Below are 19,993 nucleotides of genomic sequence, written 5' to 3'. Positions count from 1 at the left end.
TGAAGAGATCCACCAGCAGAATGATCCAATGACATTTTTGACAACTCAGACAGACCATCATAGAATATACATATGATGCTCCATTCTGGAAGCATGTCAGAAAGACACCTTTTGGTTAATTGCTTGTATCTTTCCCAAGCTTTATAGAGAGATTCACCTTCCGTCTGTTTGAAGGTTTGGACTTCCACTCTAAACTTGCTCATCTTTTGAGGTGGAAAGAATTTGGTCAAGAAAGTATTGACCAACTTGTCCCAAGAGTTCAGGCTTTCTCTAGGTTGTGAGTCCAACCATGTTCTAGCTATGTCTCTTACAGCAAAAGGGAAAAGTATAAGTCTATAGACCTCGGGATCAACCCCATTGGTCTTAACAGTATCACAGATCTGCAAGAATTCAGATAAGAACTGATGAGAATCTTCTGATGGAAGTCCATGAAACTTGTAGTTCGCTGCATTAGAGAAACTAATTGAGGCTTAAGCTCAAAGTTGTTTGCTCCAATGGCAGGAATTGAGATGCTTCTTCCATAGAAGTTGGAAGTTGGTGCAGCATAGTCACCAAGCATATTCCTTGCATCTCTGGCATTGTTGTTATTTTTGGCTGCCATGTCTTCTTCTTTTTCGAAAATTTATGTCAGGTCCTCTCCAGAGAGTTGTGCTTTAGCTTCTCTTAACTTCCTCTTCAGAGTCCTTTCAGGTTCAGGATCAGCTTCAACAAGAATGTCTTTATCCCTGTTCCTGCTCATATGAAAAAGAAGAGAATAGAAAAGAAGGGGAATCTTCAATGTCACAGTATAGAGATTCTAATTCGAACACAGAGAGGGAGAGAGGGTTCAAATATTTTAAGAAGGAGAGAAGTGTTAGTAAATAAATAAATAAATAGAAAGAGATGAGAGAGAGGGAATTCGAATATTAAATAAAAGGAAAAGGAAAAATATTTTTGTTTTTATTTTAAATATTAGTTAGTATTTGAAAATTAAGAAAGGAATAAAATAAAATTAGAGTTTAAAACAATTAGTTAATTAAAAAGGTTTTTGAAAAAGTTGTTAGTGGTTTTCGAAAATTAGAGAGAGAAAAGTAATTAATTGAAAAAGATTTGAAAATAAATTTTGAAAAGATAAAAAGATAGAAAAAGATTTTGAAATTAAGTTTTGAAAAAGATATGATTGAAATTTATTTTGAAAAAGATTTGAAAAAGAAATTTAAAAAGATTTAATTTTGAAAATTGAAGTTGATGACTTGACTAACAAGAAACTAAAATATATGATTCTAGAATTTAAAGATTGAACCTTTCTTAACAAGAAAGTAACAAACTCGAAATTTTTGAATCAAAACATTAATTGTTAGTAAAGTAATCGAAAATATGGAATGAAAATAAGAAAAAGATTTTGAAAATCAATTTTAAAATTTTCAAAAATATTAAGAAGAAAAATAAAAAAGATTTGATTTTTAAAAAAGATTTGAAAAGATAGAATTTTTAAATTGAAATTTGACTTGACTAACAAGAAACAACTAAGTTTTAAAATTTTTTGACAAAGTCAACCCAAAATTTTGAAATTTTATGAGTGAAATAAGAAAAAGATATTTTTTATTTTTTGAATTTTAATGAGGAAAGAGAAAAACAACAAATTGGCTCAAGACATGAAAAATTAAGATCAACACAAAAAAAACATGCAAGAACACTTTGAATGTCAAGATGAACACCAATAACACTTTAAAGATCATGATGAACATCAAGAACTTATTTTTGAAAAATTTTTAAGAAAGGAAACACATGCAAGACACCAAACTTAGAAATTTTTAATGCTTAGACACTCACAAATTAAAAATGCATATGAAAAATAAGAAAAGACTCAAAACAAGAAAATCACAAGATCAAACAAAGACAATCATCAAGAACAACTTGAAGATCAAGAAGAACATATGCATGAGTTTTCGAAAAATGCTAGAAAAATAAAAACATGCAGTTGACACCAAACTTAAAATTTGACTCTAGACTCAAGCACGAAACAAAATTTTTCTTTGTTTTATGATTTTATGAAATTTTTTTTGAAAGATTTCTGAATTTTTTTTTATTTTTTGAAAATAGAACAAGAAGAAAATTACCTAATCTAAGCAACAAGATGAACCGTCAGTTGTCCAAACTCGAACAATCTCCGGCAACGGCGCCAAAAACTTGGTGCACGGAATTGTGATACACAACTTCGATACAACTAACCAGCAAGTGCACTGGGTCGTCCAAGTAATACTTTACGTGAGTAAGGGTTGATCCCACGGAGATTGTCGGCTTGAAGCAAGCTATGGTCATCTTGTAAATCTCAGTCAGGCGGATTCAAATGGTTATGAGGTTTTGATAATTAAAAGATAAATAAAGCGGAAAATAAGATAGGGATACTTATGTAATTCATTGGTGGAAATTTCAGATAAGTATATGGAGATGCGTTGTTGCTCCTGAACTTCTGCTTTCCTATTGCCTTCATCCAATCATTCATACTCCTTTCCATGGCAAGCTGCATGTTGGGGGATCACCGTTGTCAATGGCTACCGTCCGTCCTTTCAGTGAAAATGGTCCGGCTACGGGTTACATAGGGCTAATCATCTGTCGGTTCTCACTTGTGTTGGAATAAGATCCAATGATCCTTTTGTGCACTGGCACTGCGCCCAACAGTCATGAGTTTGAAGCTCGTCACAGTCATCCCATCCCAGATCCTACTCAGAATACCATAGACAAGGTTTAGACTTTCCGGATCTCAAGGTTCTAGCTTATACCACGAAAACTCTGATTTCATGGAATTGAAAGGCTCTGTTGTCAGGAGAGGCAATCTTGCGTCGTGAACTAGGAACCCAAGAGATACACACTCAAGCTCTCGCATATAGAACGGAAGTGGTTGTCAGGCACGCGTTCATAAGGGAGGATGATGATGAGTGTCACGGATCATCACATCCATCAGGTTGAAGTACGAGTGAATATCTTAGAATAAGAATAAGCGTGAATTGAATAGAAAAATAATAGTACTTTGCATTGATTCATGAGGAACAGCAGAGCTCCACACCTTAATCTATGAGGTATAGAAACTCCACCGTTGAAAATACAAAAGTGATTAAGGTCCAGGCATGGCTGAATGGCCAACCCCCAATACGTGATCAATATATCAAAAGTGATCCAAAGATAGTCTCAAAAATAATCTAAAGATATGAATACAATAGTAAAAAGTCCTATTTATACTAAACTAGTTACTAGGGTTTACAGAAATAAGTAGATAGTGCAGAAATCCACTTCCGGGGCCCACTTGGTGTGTGCTTGGGTTGAGCATTGAAGCTTTCACGTGCATAGGCTTTTTTTGGAGTTACACACCAGCTTTGGTGCCAGTTTGGGCGTTTTACTCCAGCTTTGGTGCCAGTTCTGGCGTTTTACGCCAGAAAAAAGGGTATCTAACCGGCATTTTGATGCCAATTTGGGCCATCAAATCTCGGGAAAAGTATGGACTATTATACATTGCTGGAAAGCCCAAGATGTCTACTTTTCAAAGCAATTGATAGCGTGCTAATTGAGCTTCTATAGCTCCAGAAAATCCATTTTGCATACAGGAGGGTCAGAATCCAACAGCATCTGTAGTCTTTTTTCAGCCTCTGAATCAGATTTTTGCTCAGATCCCTCAATTTCAGCCAGAAAATACCTGAAATCATAGAAAAATACACAAACTCATAGTAAAGTCCAGAAATATAAATTTTTTCATAAAAACTAATAAAAATATAATAAAAACTAACTAAAACATACTAAAAACTATGCAAAAACAATGTCAAAAAGCATATAAATTATCCGTTCATCATGTACTCACAGGTGTGGTTGGGTGTGTAAGAAGGATGGCACGCCCTTGTTGCATAGTGTTTGGCGTGTACGGGCATGTAGGGAGGACGACACACTTTCGATGGTGCATGGTGAGGAGGGGCTGGCATGTGAGGACATTTGGAGAAGTGGTACCACACAATATACATTCACATAAATTTTTATCATAAACGAAGACACAAATGTGGCCTGAATAATAAATACATAATACTAAAAATAACAATTACAATTTATAATTACAATTATCAAGAATTCCAATTCTTGGTCATAAAACCATCTCAATGTACATTTCTAACATCCAAGTTCAAGACCAAAATATTTAAGAAGTACTATTAAATAACAACTTATATATATTCCTTGGTTTTCTTCTCAATAATATACATATTTAAAATTGAAGAAGTATAAAAAACATAAATTAAGAGAAACACATCTCACTCACAAAGATTAAGTAATAAAATCACCAAGAAATTCACACATAATAACTATAACCCCATACCTTATCGGTATAAACTAACAACCCTAATTAAATTCGAATAGATAATTAACCTAACAACTCTGCACAATTAAAAAAGAATCTAGATAAATATTCAAATTAAACACAACCAACTACATCAAGCGATAGCAGAATAACAACCTTAAAAAACAGTCTTATATTACAACAAAAACGTAAAATCAACACATACCTCGAACCAATTGTCCAAAACGTGCAGAAATAAAAACCACCTTGGACTTCACACTCTCTTTTTTTGACATTGGTGACCAGGGACGGATCCAGAAATGTTATTGTGGGGGGCCAATAACATATATAATATTAAAAAATATGTAAATAAATTATAATGTAAGATGCATTACAAAAATATAACGACAGAGACTATATATTTAAAGTACAAAAAAACATGTGTACTTGTTACTAACGAAGTGGTACACGTCGATTCTTCATATCATAAAATTCATCGATAATAGAATCGGTGTCAAATCTTTCAGCAATCTTCTTCTCAATATAAATCAAAAGACAATTAGCAAGAAATTCATCTTCCATTTTGTTTCTGAGTCTATTCTTCACAATATTCATAGCTGAAAAAGATCTCTCAGTTGTAGCAGTTGAAACAGGGAGAGTTAATACCAAGCGAATCAAACGATCAATCAAAGGATATGTTAAAGACTTTTCTGTCTTCGTTAATCCTTGACATAACTCCGAAATTGTGCACAAGTTAGTTAACTCAACATGATTAGGAACATCAAGTTCATAATGTTGAGCTTGCATTCTAATGTGAAATTTCTCTTGGTCAGTGAAGTCGCCTGGATAAAACCGTTCTACTAATTCACATACTTTGTTGACACTGAAGAGCTTATAATTTTCTCTGGGATCTAAAGTTGAACTTAAAGTAAGCAATGCCACCATATTATCATTGAATCTTCCATTAATCTCTTGCAACTGTGTATCAATTACAGCCAGAAATAAATTTACACGGTAATGATGCTCTACTGAAATTTGGTCAACAATTTTGCGAGTTCGGCCTCTTTCAGGAATATGCATTGCATTCAAATCAGGAACTTCAACTTCATGTTTCTCACAAAATAATATAACTTCTTTTATGAAAGCCTCCCAACTTGATTCTCTCATTCGTTGGATTAAAGTCTTGGTAGTAGAAACCAGAGTTAAGGCATTCAATATGTCTTGATTTTTTCGTTGCAAAGCTTGACAAAGATCATGACTAACTTCCAAAATATTTCTCATCAAATGCAAAACAAAGACAAATTCAAAGGATGTGATAGCATCATAAGCAGCACTAGCATCACCACGAGTGGAGAAATTACCTTCTTCAGTGCTTTTTTCAAGAACTTCACAAGTAGCATCAAACATGCATAGCAAGCTACGTACAAAATTCAAATGAGACCCCCATCTAGTATCTCCAGCTCTTTGCAAAGTACCAATTTGATTAAGTCCACTACCTGTCACAATTTGATCATTGGCAATTAAGTTTGCAACATTATTTGCTTGAGCAACCCTTAACTGATCATGACGTTTAGGAGAAACAGTCACAACATTCACAATTAGGGTAAGTTTTGAAAAGAATTGATGAACATAACAAACTTCTTTGGCTGCAGAAACAAGTGCTAATTGTAATCGATGAGCAAGACAATGAATGTAATAAACAAAAGGGCAATCTTTCAAAAATAGAGCTTGCAATCCATTCCATTCACCACGCATATTACTAGCTCCATCATACCCTTGTCCCCTAAGATTTTGAACATCAAGATTATGACGAGAAAGAACTGATGAAATTTCTGTTTTCAATGTCAAAGAACACGTATCAGAAACATGTATAAGATCAAAAAATCTTTCTTGAACACAACCGTGCTTGTCTACAAATCTCAAAACCACAGCCATTTGTTCTCGCTTTGACTCTTCTCTTACTTCATCAATAATTATACAAAATTTAGAATCACCAATTTCTTCTCGAATTGTTGCACGCACTTTTCTAGCAAAGATATGCAATATATCTTTTTGAACACCGGGAGATATATATTGAGCATTTCCAGGAGCATTTTCAAGGACAACATTATTAACATTTTGATTACATGAAGCTAAAAGCTTAATTAACTCAATAAAATTTCCCCTATTCAAAGATCCAGGACTTTCATCGTCGCCTCTAAATGCACATGCTTGAAATGCAAGCCATCAAATAGCATCAATAGATGTCTTCAACCTTAATCGGTTATTTGCAATAGTTTCATCACTATGCCTATCAAGAACTTTGTCTATATGCTTAGAATCAGCCATTAAATCATCACAAGATTTCACACATAAATTATGAGGAGAATTAGGAATAGAACCCTCGTGACATACGAATGCACAATTCACTCCATTGTTTACTTTCTTCCAATTACTAAATCCTAACTCTGAAAATGCATTTTTTCCATCATTGCGAGCACCATAATGTTTACTAAACAAGTAGCAAGGCAAACAATAAGCAGCATCTTTTTCTGGTGAATATTCTAACCAACTTGAAAATTTCTTAAACCAAGAAGATTGAAAATAACGACGGTGATTGTTATTACCAGAAGCTGGATAGCTAATATTTGTTGGTTGGTATGGCCCAGCTATTATGTATGCTCTACGAATCTTGTCACGTTCATTGACATTATACTGCCAAATTGGACGTCGCTTTCCTGGATCCCTTTCTAGTAAAGAGATATCAACATCTCTTTCTAATCTTGGAACTTTGGCTTCATGTTCATGTGTATTTTGAGTAAGATTAGAGAGTTCACTTACTTGAACTTCTTGTGAAATAAGATTAGAGGGTTGACTTGTTTGAACTCCAACATTATCAGCAGCTTTTCTCTTAAAAATTGCATCAATTTTACTTTGCTTTCTCATCATAAAATATTCTAATTTCTTTTTACCTGAAAAAAAAAATCAAATAATTATATACTCACATGAATAAATAAAGTCTAAATATTTTTTATTAATTAAACATCAATAATAAATTAATAATATTTTTTTACTAAATCATTATCAATTTTACTAAAAATAAAAAATAAAAAAACCACTAGACAAATTAATAATATACACTAATACACAGTCACACAGTACACAGATATATCAACAAGAATAATAAAATCTGCATAGTAATTGTTTAAGATATATAACAAGAAATTTAAAATTTAAAATATATAATAAAATGTACCTTGTCTTGTATGTAGTTGTACCATTGTGAGAGTAAGATAGTGGTCAATGATTAAGTGGAGTGGAGGGCATCGTGCGTCAGTGCGTGGCTATAGGCTATGGCTTCAATTTCAGAAGGAATCCTAAATGTCAAAGAAGAAAGGTAATCTAGTCACTAGTGTTTCTGTTAGCCAATTTAGGGATTTAAAAAATTTAAACATTATTATATTTTATGGATTGGGCTTAAATTTTACTACTAATGTTTTTTTTTTAAAAAGCTGGGGGGCCCAAGCCTCCACTTGCCCCCTTGTATCCGTCCCTGTTGGTGACGAAGAAAAATTGTCAGATAGGAATTTTCACAAAATATAATCTCATCGGAGTATAGATCCAAACTAACAATCAACCCTCAATCAAAGTTTAATTTGTTTGTCACAAGTGCAAACCCAATAAAAATAACCGAGAGTATTTAAACCTCGGGTCGTCTCTCAAGGAATTGCAGGAAAGTGTGCATATTATTGGTTATGAGAAAGTATTTTTGGGGTTTTGTAATAAGGGACAAGAAATGTAAATAACAATAAAATAAGCTAACGACTAAGAAAGGTCTTGGCAAGGAATGAGAACTAATATTTCTATCCTCATTATCATCCTCAATTGTGATGGTAATTGTCTCTTGCTCTCACTTAATCAACCTCTAACAATTGAAAGAAAGTCAAGTGAACAATGTCAACTCTAATTCACAAGTCCTAATCAAAGATTAGCTTTAGTAGAATTCAATCCAACTAGAAATCCTAAATCACCCATCAACAAAAGAGTTTGATAACTCAAAAGTCTCCAATCACTCAACCCAAGCTAAGAATACAAAATTCTACTCTAAAATTCAACCAAGCATTTTATCAAACACTTGCGAGATATAAAAGAAAAGCATATTAAAATAGCAAGAAATATAAAATCTACAACTATCCAATGAAAGATAATAATAATAACAACTCAAATAAGCATTAATAAACATGAAAACATAAATTGCATTAAATGGAAATCAAAAGTAACAAGAGTGCATGAATTTATTTTGTCACTTTTATGTTCATGCATATTTTCACTCTTAAGCACAAATTAGGGAGAAATTCATAAAACTAAGCTATTTCATTGAATAGATGTGAGAAAAATTGATAAAATTTACCAAATTCAATACAAGATAAACCATAAAATTATAGTTTATCAATCTCTCCATACTTAAACAATAGCATGTCCTCATGCTAAACTCAAGAAAGACAAGAAGGGATTATCAATTTTATTCAATTCAAACTATCTAAATGCAACTACCTATATGCATATAACTATTCTAATTACTACCTATTTATATATAAGTATATATGTAGTCAAAGTGAATCAAATTTCCAAGAAGGCATGTATGCACAATCAAGGGCTCAAATAATCATACAAAAATAAAATTCACAATTGAATTAAGTTATTCAAAAGAGTTTACAAACTTGCAAGATAAGCAATGATCAAAGATGGAAATATGGAATTGAGCATTTGAACCCTCACTGGATGTGTATATGCATTCTAGTTGCTCAAGTGTTTAGGGTTAATTTACTCAATTCTCCTCTAATCATGCTTTCTAAGGTTGTTCTTCATCTAACCAATCAACAAATATTTAATGTACATAGGCAAATATCATGAGGGCTTTTCAAGGTTTTTAATGGGGCTAAGGTGAAGGTGAGGATATATGTATGGCTAAGTGTGCTTGAATTTGAATCTTTGACTAACCTAAGCTCTCACCTAACCATACACAACCTACATACTTCTAGTATCAAACTTAGCTACCCAAAATCTCACTTTACATATATACACACTCATGTATCAAATTCAATTCAATCACATATGCATTGATTTTTACTAAATTTCACATTGGGGTAATTTTGTGTCTTTTTTTATTATTTCTTTTTTTTTTCTATTCTTTTTTCCTCTTTTTTTTTCTATATGAAACATAATATATACAAAAGATATCAATGCATATGATTCCCATACTATTGCATGAGTATACACCAAAATTCTCAATATTTCTCAATAAGCATAAAACACATTTTTATCAACCAAAGTTCTCACATTTTTTTCACACTTAGTTGACACACACACTCACTATCTTAAGCTAACCAAAGATTCAAATAGGATAATTAATTATTTTTTTACTTAAGGTTAGTGATGTGGTAATATAAAGAACAACAGGGGATTAAAAGGCTCAAAGTGGCAAATAAAGGCAAATAAAATGGTAGGCTATTTGGGTTAACTGACCTATAATGAAGTGATAGCCTCAACCACATAAATGCATAAATATACACTAAATAATGGACATATAGAATTAAACAAACCAAATATTGAAATCATAGAGAAGAGACACACAAGAATCAAAATCATGGTTAAATGATATAACCATACAATTAGGCTCAAAAACCATATTCCACAATATATGAATCGTGCAGGTATAATTGAAATTTTTTAACTCAAATCAATTTGAATTTTAATGCCCTTTTTAAGAAAAAAAGAATTTCTTAAAAATTTCATCAAATTGATCAACATTTATTATTTATATATATATATAAAATACGATATGATGTGATTGAGAAAATAAAAAATCCTTAGTTTCTTTCCATTTTCAATCAACTCAATTTCTCATATGTATCAGATTAAACTAAGTTCGGTTATGCGCATTTCCAATCACAACTAGTCAACTATAATAATTATATATATCTATAAACTACCAAACTAAAAAGATGCAAACTAATTTAAAGTCTAAAATATATACAAACAAAAGTGTAAAATGCGATAAACTAGAAAGTATTCAAAACAACCAATATCTGATACTATCTGTAACAGTCCAAACCACCCGCTAGCACGATATTGTCCGCTTTGGCACACAAGGCCTCACGGTTTTGCCTTTGACGATAGGGATGATAGCCGAAGCCCCCCACACTCACTCGTCAAAACACGTCATGCTAGGGAGAGGTATCCACACCCTTATAAGGCATGCTTCGTTCTCCTCCCCAACCGATGTGGGACCTTACAATTGCCATCTGCTCCACCGTCTGCTGCAAGTGCCTGTGGCTCTGCCGGCTGCTCATGCGTGGCCTCCTCGTGCTAGGAATCCTCCTCATCAGAATGCTCCAAAGGGGTGTCAGGCTCAGAGGGAATGTGAATGCTGCCAGAAAGTCACAATCCGCCTCAAATGTGCATAACGTCACCTGTTGCGATGCTTTAAGTGCTCATAACCACTGGTTGTGATGCTCCATCTGATCTATACGCTCGAAGAGGTGTTGCACAAGGCGATACATCGTCTGTGATGCAGATGATGGTGCTGCTAGTATAGAAGGAGCTAAAGGTGCTGAAGGTCCTACCGAAGGTGCTGCTAAGGATGTGGCCGCCTCTGTAGGAATAGTAGTGGGTGCTCTGCGGCCTAGAGATCTGAACCGTTTGCCGTACAGAATAACCTTCTTACGGTCGGCAACCGATGGTCTCTCATCCTGAGGCTCCCAAGCTACCTCAACCTGGTAAGCCATCTAAGTGATCAAATATGGGAACGCCAATGTTTCTCTGATATGTATCGAGACATATACCTCTGGTGCACAAAATTGTGATCATCAACAATGGCGCCAAAGACTTGGAGCTTTCAAACGTGAATCACACTTTGTCACAACTCCACACAACTAACCAGCAAGTGCACTGGGTCGTCCAAGTAATAAACCTTACGTGAGTAAGGGTCGATCCCACGGAGATTGTTGGTATGAAACAAGCTATGGTCATCTTGTAAATCTCAGTTAGGCGAATTCAAATGGTTATAATGGTTTTTGAATATAAAGATAAATAAAGCATAAAATAGAGATAGAGATACTTATGTAAATCATTGGTGGGAATTTCAGATAAGTGTATGGAGATGCTTTGTTCCTTCTGAATCTGATCTATATTTGAGTCTTGTTCTTAGTTCATAATTAATAAAATTTATGCCTTAAAGTTATGAATGTCCTATGAATCCATCACCTCTCTTAAATGAAAAATGCTTTAATCACAAAAGAACAAGAAGTACAGGATTTCGAAATTTATCCTTGAAACTAGTTGAATTAGCTTGATGTGGTGACAATACTTTTTGTTTTCTGAATGAATGCTTGAACAGTGCATATGTCTCTTGAATTTGTTGTTTTAAGAATGTTAAAACTGTTGGCTCTTGAAAGAATGATGGAAAAGGAGAACTGTTATTGAGGATCTGAAAAATCATCAAAATGATTCTTGAAGCAAGAAAAAGCAGTGAATACAAAAAAAAAATTTTGAGAAAAAAAAAATTTCGAAAAAAAAAGAGAGAGAAAAGGAAAGAAATAAAGTTGTGAACCAAAGCAAAAAGAGTGTGCTTAAGAACCCTGGACACCTCTAATTGGGGACTTTAGCAAAGCTGAGTCACAATCTAAAAAGGTTCACCCAATTATGTGTCTGTGACATGTATGTATCCGGTGGTAATACTGGAAAACAGAGTGCTTTGGGCCACAGCCAAGACTCATACACTAGCTATGTTCAAGAATCAATATACTTAACTAGGAGAATCAATAACAATATCTGAGTTCTGAGTTCTTATAGATTCCAATCATTCTGAACTTCAAAGGATAGAGTGAGATGCCAAAACTATTCGGAGGCAAAAAGCTACTAGTCCCGCTCATCTAATTGGAGCTATGTTTCTTTGATATTTTGGAGTCTATAGTATATTCTCTTCTTTTTATCCTATTTTGATTTTCAGTTGCTTGGGGACAAGCAACAATTTAAGTTCGGTGTTGTGATGAGCGGATAATTTGTACGCTTTTTGGCATTGTTTTTAGTATGTTTTTAGTATTTTTTAGTTAGTTTTTAGTATATTTTTATTAGTTTTTAATTAAAATTCACTTTTCTGAACTTTACTATGAGTTTGTGTGTTTTTCTGTGATTTCAGGTATTTTCTGACTGAAATTGAGGGTCCTGAGCAAAAATCTGATCCAGAGACCAAAAAGGACTGCAGATGCTGTTGGATTCTGACCTCCCTGCACTCGAAGTGGATTTTCTGGAGCTACAGAAGCCCAATTGGCGCGCTCTCAACGGCATTGGAAAGTAGACATCCTGGGCTTTCCAGCAATATATGATAGTCCATACTTTACCCAAGATTTGATGGCCCAAACCGGCGTAGCAATCCGGCCTCAGAAATTCCAGCGTTAAACGCCGGAACTGGCATAAAACTTGGAGTTAAACGCCCAAACTGGCATGGAAGCTGGCGTTTAACTCCAGAAAAGGTCTCTACACGAAATTGCTTCATTGCTCAGCCCAAGCACACACCAAGTGGGCCCGGAAGTGGATTTTTCTGTCATTTACTCATTTCTGTAAAACCTTAGGTGACTAGTTTACTATTAATAGGATCTTTTGACATTGTATCCGTACCTTATGACCTCATGACATTTTTACACGTTTCTTTGTGTACATTCCACGGCATGAGTCTCTAAACCCCATGGTTGGGGGTGAGGAGCTCTGCTGTGTCTTGATGGATTAATGCAATCACTACTGTTTCTCATTCAATCATGCTTGCTTCCATTCCAAGATAATACTTGTTCTTAATCCGGATGAATGTGATGATCCGTGACAATCATCATCATTCTCAACTATGAACGTGTGCCTGACAACCACCTCCGTTCTACCTTAGATTGAGTAGTTATCTCTTGGATTCCTTAACCAGAATCTTCGTGGTATAAGCTAGAACTGATGGCGGCATTCAAGAGAATCCGGAAGGTCTAAACCTTGTCTGTGGTATTCTGAGTAGGATTCAATGACTGAATGACTGTGACGTGCTTCAAACTCCTGAAGGCGGGGCGTTAGTGACAGACGCAAAAGAATCACTGGATTCTATTCCGACCTGATTGAGAACCGACAGATGGATAGCCGTGCCGTGACAGGGTGCGTTGAACATTTCCAATGAGAGGATGGGAGGTAGCCACTGACAACGGTGAAACCCTACATACAGCTTGCCATGGAAGGAGCCTTGCGTGTTTGATGAAGAAGACAGTAGGAAAGCAGAGATTCAGAAGATGGAGCATCTCCAAACCTCAACCTATTCTCCATTACTGCAATACAAGTGACCATTTCATGTTCTTTTGCTTTTTACAATCAATCCTGATAATTTCTGATATCCTGACTAAGATTTACAAGATAACCATAGCTTGCTTCAAGCCGACAATCTCCGTGGGATCGACCCTTGCTCACGCAAGGTATTACTTGGACGACCCAGTGCACTTGCTGGTTAGTTGTGCGGGATTGCAAAAGTGTGATTGCAATTTCGTGCACCAAGTTTTTGGCGCCGTTGCCGGGGATTGTTCGAGTTTGGACAACTGACGGCTTATCTTGTTGCTTAGATTAGGACTGTTTTTGTTTTTTTTTAATTGGTTTAGAGTCTTTTAGTTGAGTCTAGTTCATATTCTAAGTTTGGTGTCAATTGCATGCTTTGGTTTTTTTTTTCTTTTAATTTTCGATTTTTTTTGCATGTTCTTAGTTCCTTTTTGATTCATAAAAATTCTAAGTTTGGTATCCTCTTTGTGTTTTTCTTTTAAAATTTTCGAAAATTAGTGTTTGATTTTCTAAAAATTTTAAGTTTGGTGTCTTTTTGTTGTTTTTCTCTTTCCTCTTTTCAAAAATCAAATCTTTTTCATAAAAATTTTTCAATCATATCTTTTTAATTGCTGTTTTCAAAATCTTTCTAATTAACTAATTGATTCAGTTCTCAATTTGCTTTGATCTTATTTTCTTTTTGATTTTCGAATTTTTATTTTAATTTTCTTTTGTTTTATTTTAATTTTTTTTCGTTAATTCAAAAAAAAAAAAACAAAATTTATCTATTTGCAATCATTATCATTTCCCTCTTGTCCAGTATGGACCTAAGAGGGATTGATCAGTCCAAAAGGACTCTGGGGTCATATGCTAACCCCATTACAGCTGCATATGGGAGTAGCATCTGCACACCTCCCATCAAAGCAAGCAGCTTTGAGCTAAATCCTCAACTCATTATCATAGTGCAGCAAAATTGCCAGTATTCTGGTCTTCCACAGGAAGAACCTACTGAGTTTCTGGCACAATTCTTACAGATTGCTGACACAGTACATGATAAAGAGGTAGATCAGGATGTCTACAGACTATTACTGTTTCCATTTGCTGTAAAAGATCAAGCTAAAAGGTGGTTGAATAACCAACCTACAGCAAGCATAAAGACATGGAAACAGCTGTCAGACAAATTCCTGAATCATTTTTACCCTCCAAAGAGGATGACACAGCTAAGGCTGGACATCCAAGGCTTTAAACAAGAGGATAATGAATCCCTTTATAATGCCTGGGAGAGGTATAGGGGTATGCTTAGAAAATGCCCCTCTGAAATGTTTTCAGAGTGGGTACAGTTAGACATCTTTTACTATGGGCTCACAGAAAAAGCTCAGATGTCTTTAGACCACTCAGCTGGTGGATCCATACACATGAGGAAGACAATTGAAGAAGCTCAAGAGCTTATAGACACTGTTGCTAGAAACCAATACTTATATTCTAGCAATGAGTTCGTTCCAAAGGAGGAGGTCATGGCATTAGCCACTGATTCTAATCCTCAGGAACAGATGAATGAGCTTAATCAACAATTGCTCCTGATGACAGAACAGTTAGCAGAATTTACAGAAATGCTCCATGACACTAAGGTTGCTAATAAGAGCATAGAACTGCAGTTGAATCAAGCAAAACAACAAATATCTAAACAAATAATAGAGGAATGTCAAGCAGTTCAACTGAGGAGTGGGAAGACACTAAATAACACTGCTCAAAAGAGCAAAAAGCCAAACAAGAAACAAGTGACAGAGGACAACCAAACCACTGTTCAAAATCCCTCTGAGGACAGTAAGAGCCCAGAGAGGAATATTGGCGTTCAAACGCCAGAAAGGGAAGGAAAGCTGGCGTTAAACGCCCATTCCTTGCCCAGTTCTGGCGTTCAAACGCCAGAAAAGGGGGAAAAGTTGGCGTTAAACGCCCATTTTCCACCCAATCCTGGCGTTCAAATGCCAAGGGAGGATCAGACACCTGAGAGTGCTGATAATTATCCCTCTAACAAGGCTTCTTCAACCACTTCTGTAAGGAATAAACCTGCAGCATCTAAGGTTGAAGAATATCAAGCCAAGATGCCTTATCCTCAGAAACTCCGCAAAGCGGAACAGGATAAGCAATTTGCCCGCTTTGCAGACTATCTAAGGACTCTTGAAATAAAGATTCCGTTTGCAGAGGCACTTTAGCAAATACCTTCTTATGCTAAGTTCATGAAAGAGATCTTAAGTCATAAGAAGGATTGGAGAGAAACTGAAAAAGTGTTTCTCACTGAAGAATGCAGTGCAGTCATTCTGAAAAGCTTACCAGAAAAGCTTCAAGATCCTGGAAGCTTTATGATACCATGCACAATAGAAGGTGCTTGCACCAAGACAGCTCTATGTGATCTTGGAGCAAGCATCAATCTAATACCTGCATCCACTATCAGAAAGCTTGGGTTGGTTGGAGAAGTCAAACCAACCAGGATATGCCTCCAACTTGCTGATGGCTCCATTAAACACCCATCAGGCATAATAGAGGACATGATTGTCAAGGTTGGGCCATTCGCCTTTCCAACTGACTTTGTAGTGCTGGAAATGGAGGAGCACAAGAGTGCAACTCTCATTCTAGGAAGACCTTTCCTAGCAACTGGACGAACTCTCATTGATGTACATAAAGGGGAAGTAACTTTGAGAGTCAATGAGGATGAGTTCAAGTTGAATGCTGTAAAAGCTATGCAGCATCCAGACACACCAAATGACTGCATGGGCGCTGACATTATTGACTCTCTGGTAGAAGAGATCAATATGGCTGAAAGCCTAGAATCAGAGCTTGAAGACATCTTCAAAGATGCTCAACCTGATCAAGAAGAATCGGAGGAGGCAAGGGAATTTTCGAAAATTCCTCAGGAAGAGGATAAGCCTCCTAAGCCTGAACTCAAACCACTGCCACCATCCCTGAAATATGCATTTCTGGGAGAGGGTGACACTTTTCCAGTGATTATAAGCTCTGCTTTAAATTCACAGGAAGAGGAGGCACTGATTCAAGTGCTGAGGACACACAAGACAGCTCTTGGGTGGTCCATAAGTGATCTCAAGGGTATTAGCCCAGCTAGATGCATGCACAAGATCCTGTTGGAGGATAATGCCAAACCAGTGGTCCAACCACAGAGGAGGCTAAATCCTGCCATGAAGGAGGTGGTGCAGAAAGAGGTCACTAAATTACCAGAGGCTGGAATCATTTATCCTATTTCTGATAGCCCCTGGGTGAGCCCTGTCCAAGTTGTTCCCAAAAAGGGAGGCATGACAGTGGTTCATAATGAAAAAAATGAACTGGTTCCTACAAGGACAGTCACAAGGTGGCACATTTGTATTGATTACAGAAGGCTCAATACAGCCACCAGAAAGGATCATTTTCCTTTACCATTCATAGACCAAATGCTAGAAAGACTAGCTGGCCATGATTATTACTGCTTTTTGGATGGCTATTCAGGCTACAACCAAATTGCAGTAGATCCTCAGGACCAAGAGAAAACAGCATTCACTTGCCCTTCTGGCGTGTTTGCCTACAGGAGGATGCCTTTTGGTCTGTGCAATGCACCTGCAACCTTTCAGAGGTGCATGCTCTCTATCTTCTCAGATATGGTAGAGAAATTTCTGGAAGTCTTCATGGACGACTTCTCAGTGTATGGAGACTCATTTAGCTCCTGTCTTAACCACTTATCACTTGTCCTGAAAAGGTGCCAAGAGACTAACCTGGTTTTAAACTGGGAGAAATGTCACTTTATGGTGACTGAAGGAATTGTCCTTGGGCACAAAATTTCAAGCAGGGGAATAGAGGTGGATAAGGCAAAGGTAGAAGTAATTGAAAAATTACCACCACCTGCCAATGTTAAGGCAATCAGAAGCTTTCTGGGGCATGCAGGATTTTATAGAAGGTTTATAAAGGATTTTTCGAAAATTGCAAAACCTTTGAGTAACCTGCTAGCTGCTGACACACCATTTGTGTTTGACACACAGTGTCTGCAGGCATTTGAGACCCTGAAAGCTAAGCTGGTCACAGCACCAGTCATCTCTGCACTAGATTGGACATTGCCATTTGAATTAATGTGTGATGCCAGTGATCATGCCATTGGTGCAGTGTTGGGACAGAGGCATAACAAACTTCTGCATGTCATTTATTATGCTAGCCGTGTTCTAAATGATGCACAGAAGAATTACACAACCACAGAAAAAGAATTACTTGCAGTGGTTTATGCCATTGACAAGTTTAGATCCTACCTAGTGGGATCAAAGGTGATTGTGTACACTGACCATGCTGCTCTTAAATACTTACTCACAAAGCAGGATTCAAAACCCAGGCTTATAAGATGGGTGTTGCTTCTGCAAGAGTTTGATATAGAAATAAGAGACAGAAAAGGGACAGAGAACCAAGTAGCTGATCATCTGTCCCGAATAGAACCAGTAGCTGGGGCGTCCCTCCCTTCTACTGAGATCTCTGAGACTTTCCCAGATGAGCAACTCTTTGTCATTCAGGAAGCTCCATGGTTCGCAGATATTGCAAACTATAAAGCTGTGAGGTTCATACCCAAGGAGTACAGCAGAGTGCAGAGAAAGAAATTAATTTCAGATGCCAAGTACTACCTCTGGGATGAACCATATCTCTTTAAGAGATGTGCTGACGGAGTGATCCGCAGATGTGTACCCAGAGAAGAAGCACGAAGGATCCTATGGCACTGCCATGGATCACAGTATGGAGGACATTTTGGAAGTGAGCGAACAGCCACTAAAGTTCTCCAGTGCGGCTTCTACTGGCCTACTCTCTATAAAGATTCCCGAGAGTTTGTGCGCAACTGTGACAGTTGCCAAAGAGCTGGTAACCTGCCTCACGGATATGCCATGCCTCAACAAGGGATATTAGAGATAGAATTATTTGATGTATGGGGAATTGACTTCATGGGGCCATTCCCACCATCATACTCAAACACTTACATTCTGGTGGCGGTGGACTATGTATCTAAATGTGTAGAAGCAATTGCTACACCCACTAATGATACCAAGGCCGTGCTCAAATTTCTCCAGAAACACATCTTCAGCAGATTTGGTGTTCCCAGAGTACTAATCAGTGATGGGGGCTCTCATTTCTGCAACAAACAGCTATACTCTGCTATGGTTAGATATGGAATTAGCCATAAAGTGGCAACTGCGTATCATCCACAGACAAATGGGCAAGCTGAAGTCTCTAACAGAGAGCTAAAAAGAATCCTAGAACGGACTGTGATAGCCCGAAGAAAGGATTGGGCAAAGAGCTTGGATGATGCTCTGTGGGCATACAGAACAGCATTCAAGACTCCTATAGGAACCTCTCCATACCAATTGGTGTATGGGAAGGCCTGTCATTTGCCCGTGGAACTGGAACATAAAGCCTACTGGGCAACCAGATTCCTAAACATGGATGCATAGTTAGCTGGTGAAAAAAGATTGCTCCAGCTAAATGAGCTAGAGGAGTTCAGACTCAATGCCTTTGAAAATGCAAAAATTTATAAGGAAAATGCAAAGAAATGGCATGACAAGAAGTTGTCAACCAGAGTCTTTGAGCCAGGACAAAAGGTTCTGCTCTTTAACTCTAGGCTCAAATTGTTTCCAGGAAAACTCAAATCCCGATGGAGGAGCCCGTATGTGATTACAGGAGTGTCACCATATGGGTATGTTGAGCTTCAGGATATTGATTCTGACAAAAAGTTCATTGTTAATGGACAGAGAATCAAGCATTACCTTGAAGGAAATTTTGAGCAGGAACGCTCAAAACTGAGACTTGAGTGATTCTCAGTGAAAGTCCAGCTAAAGACAGTAAAGAAGCGCTTGCTGGGAGGCAACCCAGTCATTAGGAAGTTGTATGAATTGTTCTTACAGAGGCAAGTATCAAAAATGAAGGAATTCACAGAGTTACAGAAGGATTCAGCTCAAAAAGCAGAGAAAATGAGCTCACTGGCGAAAAAACGCCAGTAAGGGGCATTTTGGGCGTTAAACGCCAGAATGGGCACCATTCTGGGCGTTTAACGCCAGTAATGGTACCATTTTGGGCGTTAAACGCCAGAATGGGCACCATTCTGGGCGTTTAACGCCAGGTGTGCAGCATCCTGGGCGTTCAGAAAAACGCCCAGTAATAAAGACTTTCTGGCGTTTAACGCCAGCCAGGGCACCTGGCTGGGCGTTAAACGCCCAAAAGGGGCAACAAATGGGCGTTAAACGCCAGAATGGGTGCCATTCTGGGCGTTTAACGCCAGCAAGGTGGGGGGACCACAATTTTGTTTTCTAATCAAATTTTTTCAAACTTTCCCTTTCTTACCCATACTTTTCTACAAAATCACACTTCAAT

The 19,993-nt window shown here is 36.9% G+C and overlaps 1 protein-coding gene across 1 annotated transcript; it reads right to left on the bottom strand.

Annotated features, from left to right (window-relative positions):
- Window positions 1-4,750: 4,750 nt before the first annotated feature.
- LOC130963041 (uncharacterized) lies at window positions 4,751-11,064 on the bottom strand. The gene is made up of 3 exons (XM_057889193.1): window positions 10,809-11,064; window positions 6,552-7,248; window positions 4,751-6,494 (listed from the first exon to the last, which is right to left on the bottom strand). Exons 1-3 carry the CDS (start codon window positions 11,062-11,064, stop codon window positions 4,751-4,753), a joined length of 2,697 nt encoding a protein of 898 aa, XP_057745176.1.
- Between the last annotated feature and the right edge of the window lie 8,929 nt (window positions 11,065-19,993).

Source organism: Arachis stenosperma, chromosome 2 (genome assembly GCF_014773155.1).
Source record: "Arachis stenosperma cultivar V10309 chromosome 2, arast.V10309.gnm1.PFL2, whole genome shotgun sequence".
In the NCBI taxonomy this organism is placed as follows: domain Eukaryota; kingdom Viridiplantae; phylum Streptophyta; class Magnoliopsida; order Fabales; family Fabaceae; genus Arachis; species Arachis stenosperma.
Note: the sequence above shows the minus strand (reverse complement) of the source record. Positions and strands in the feature narration are given on the sequence as shown.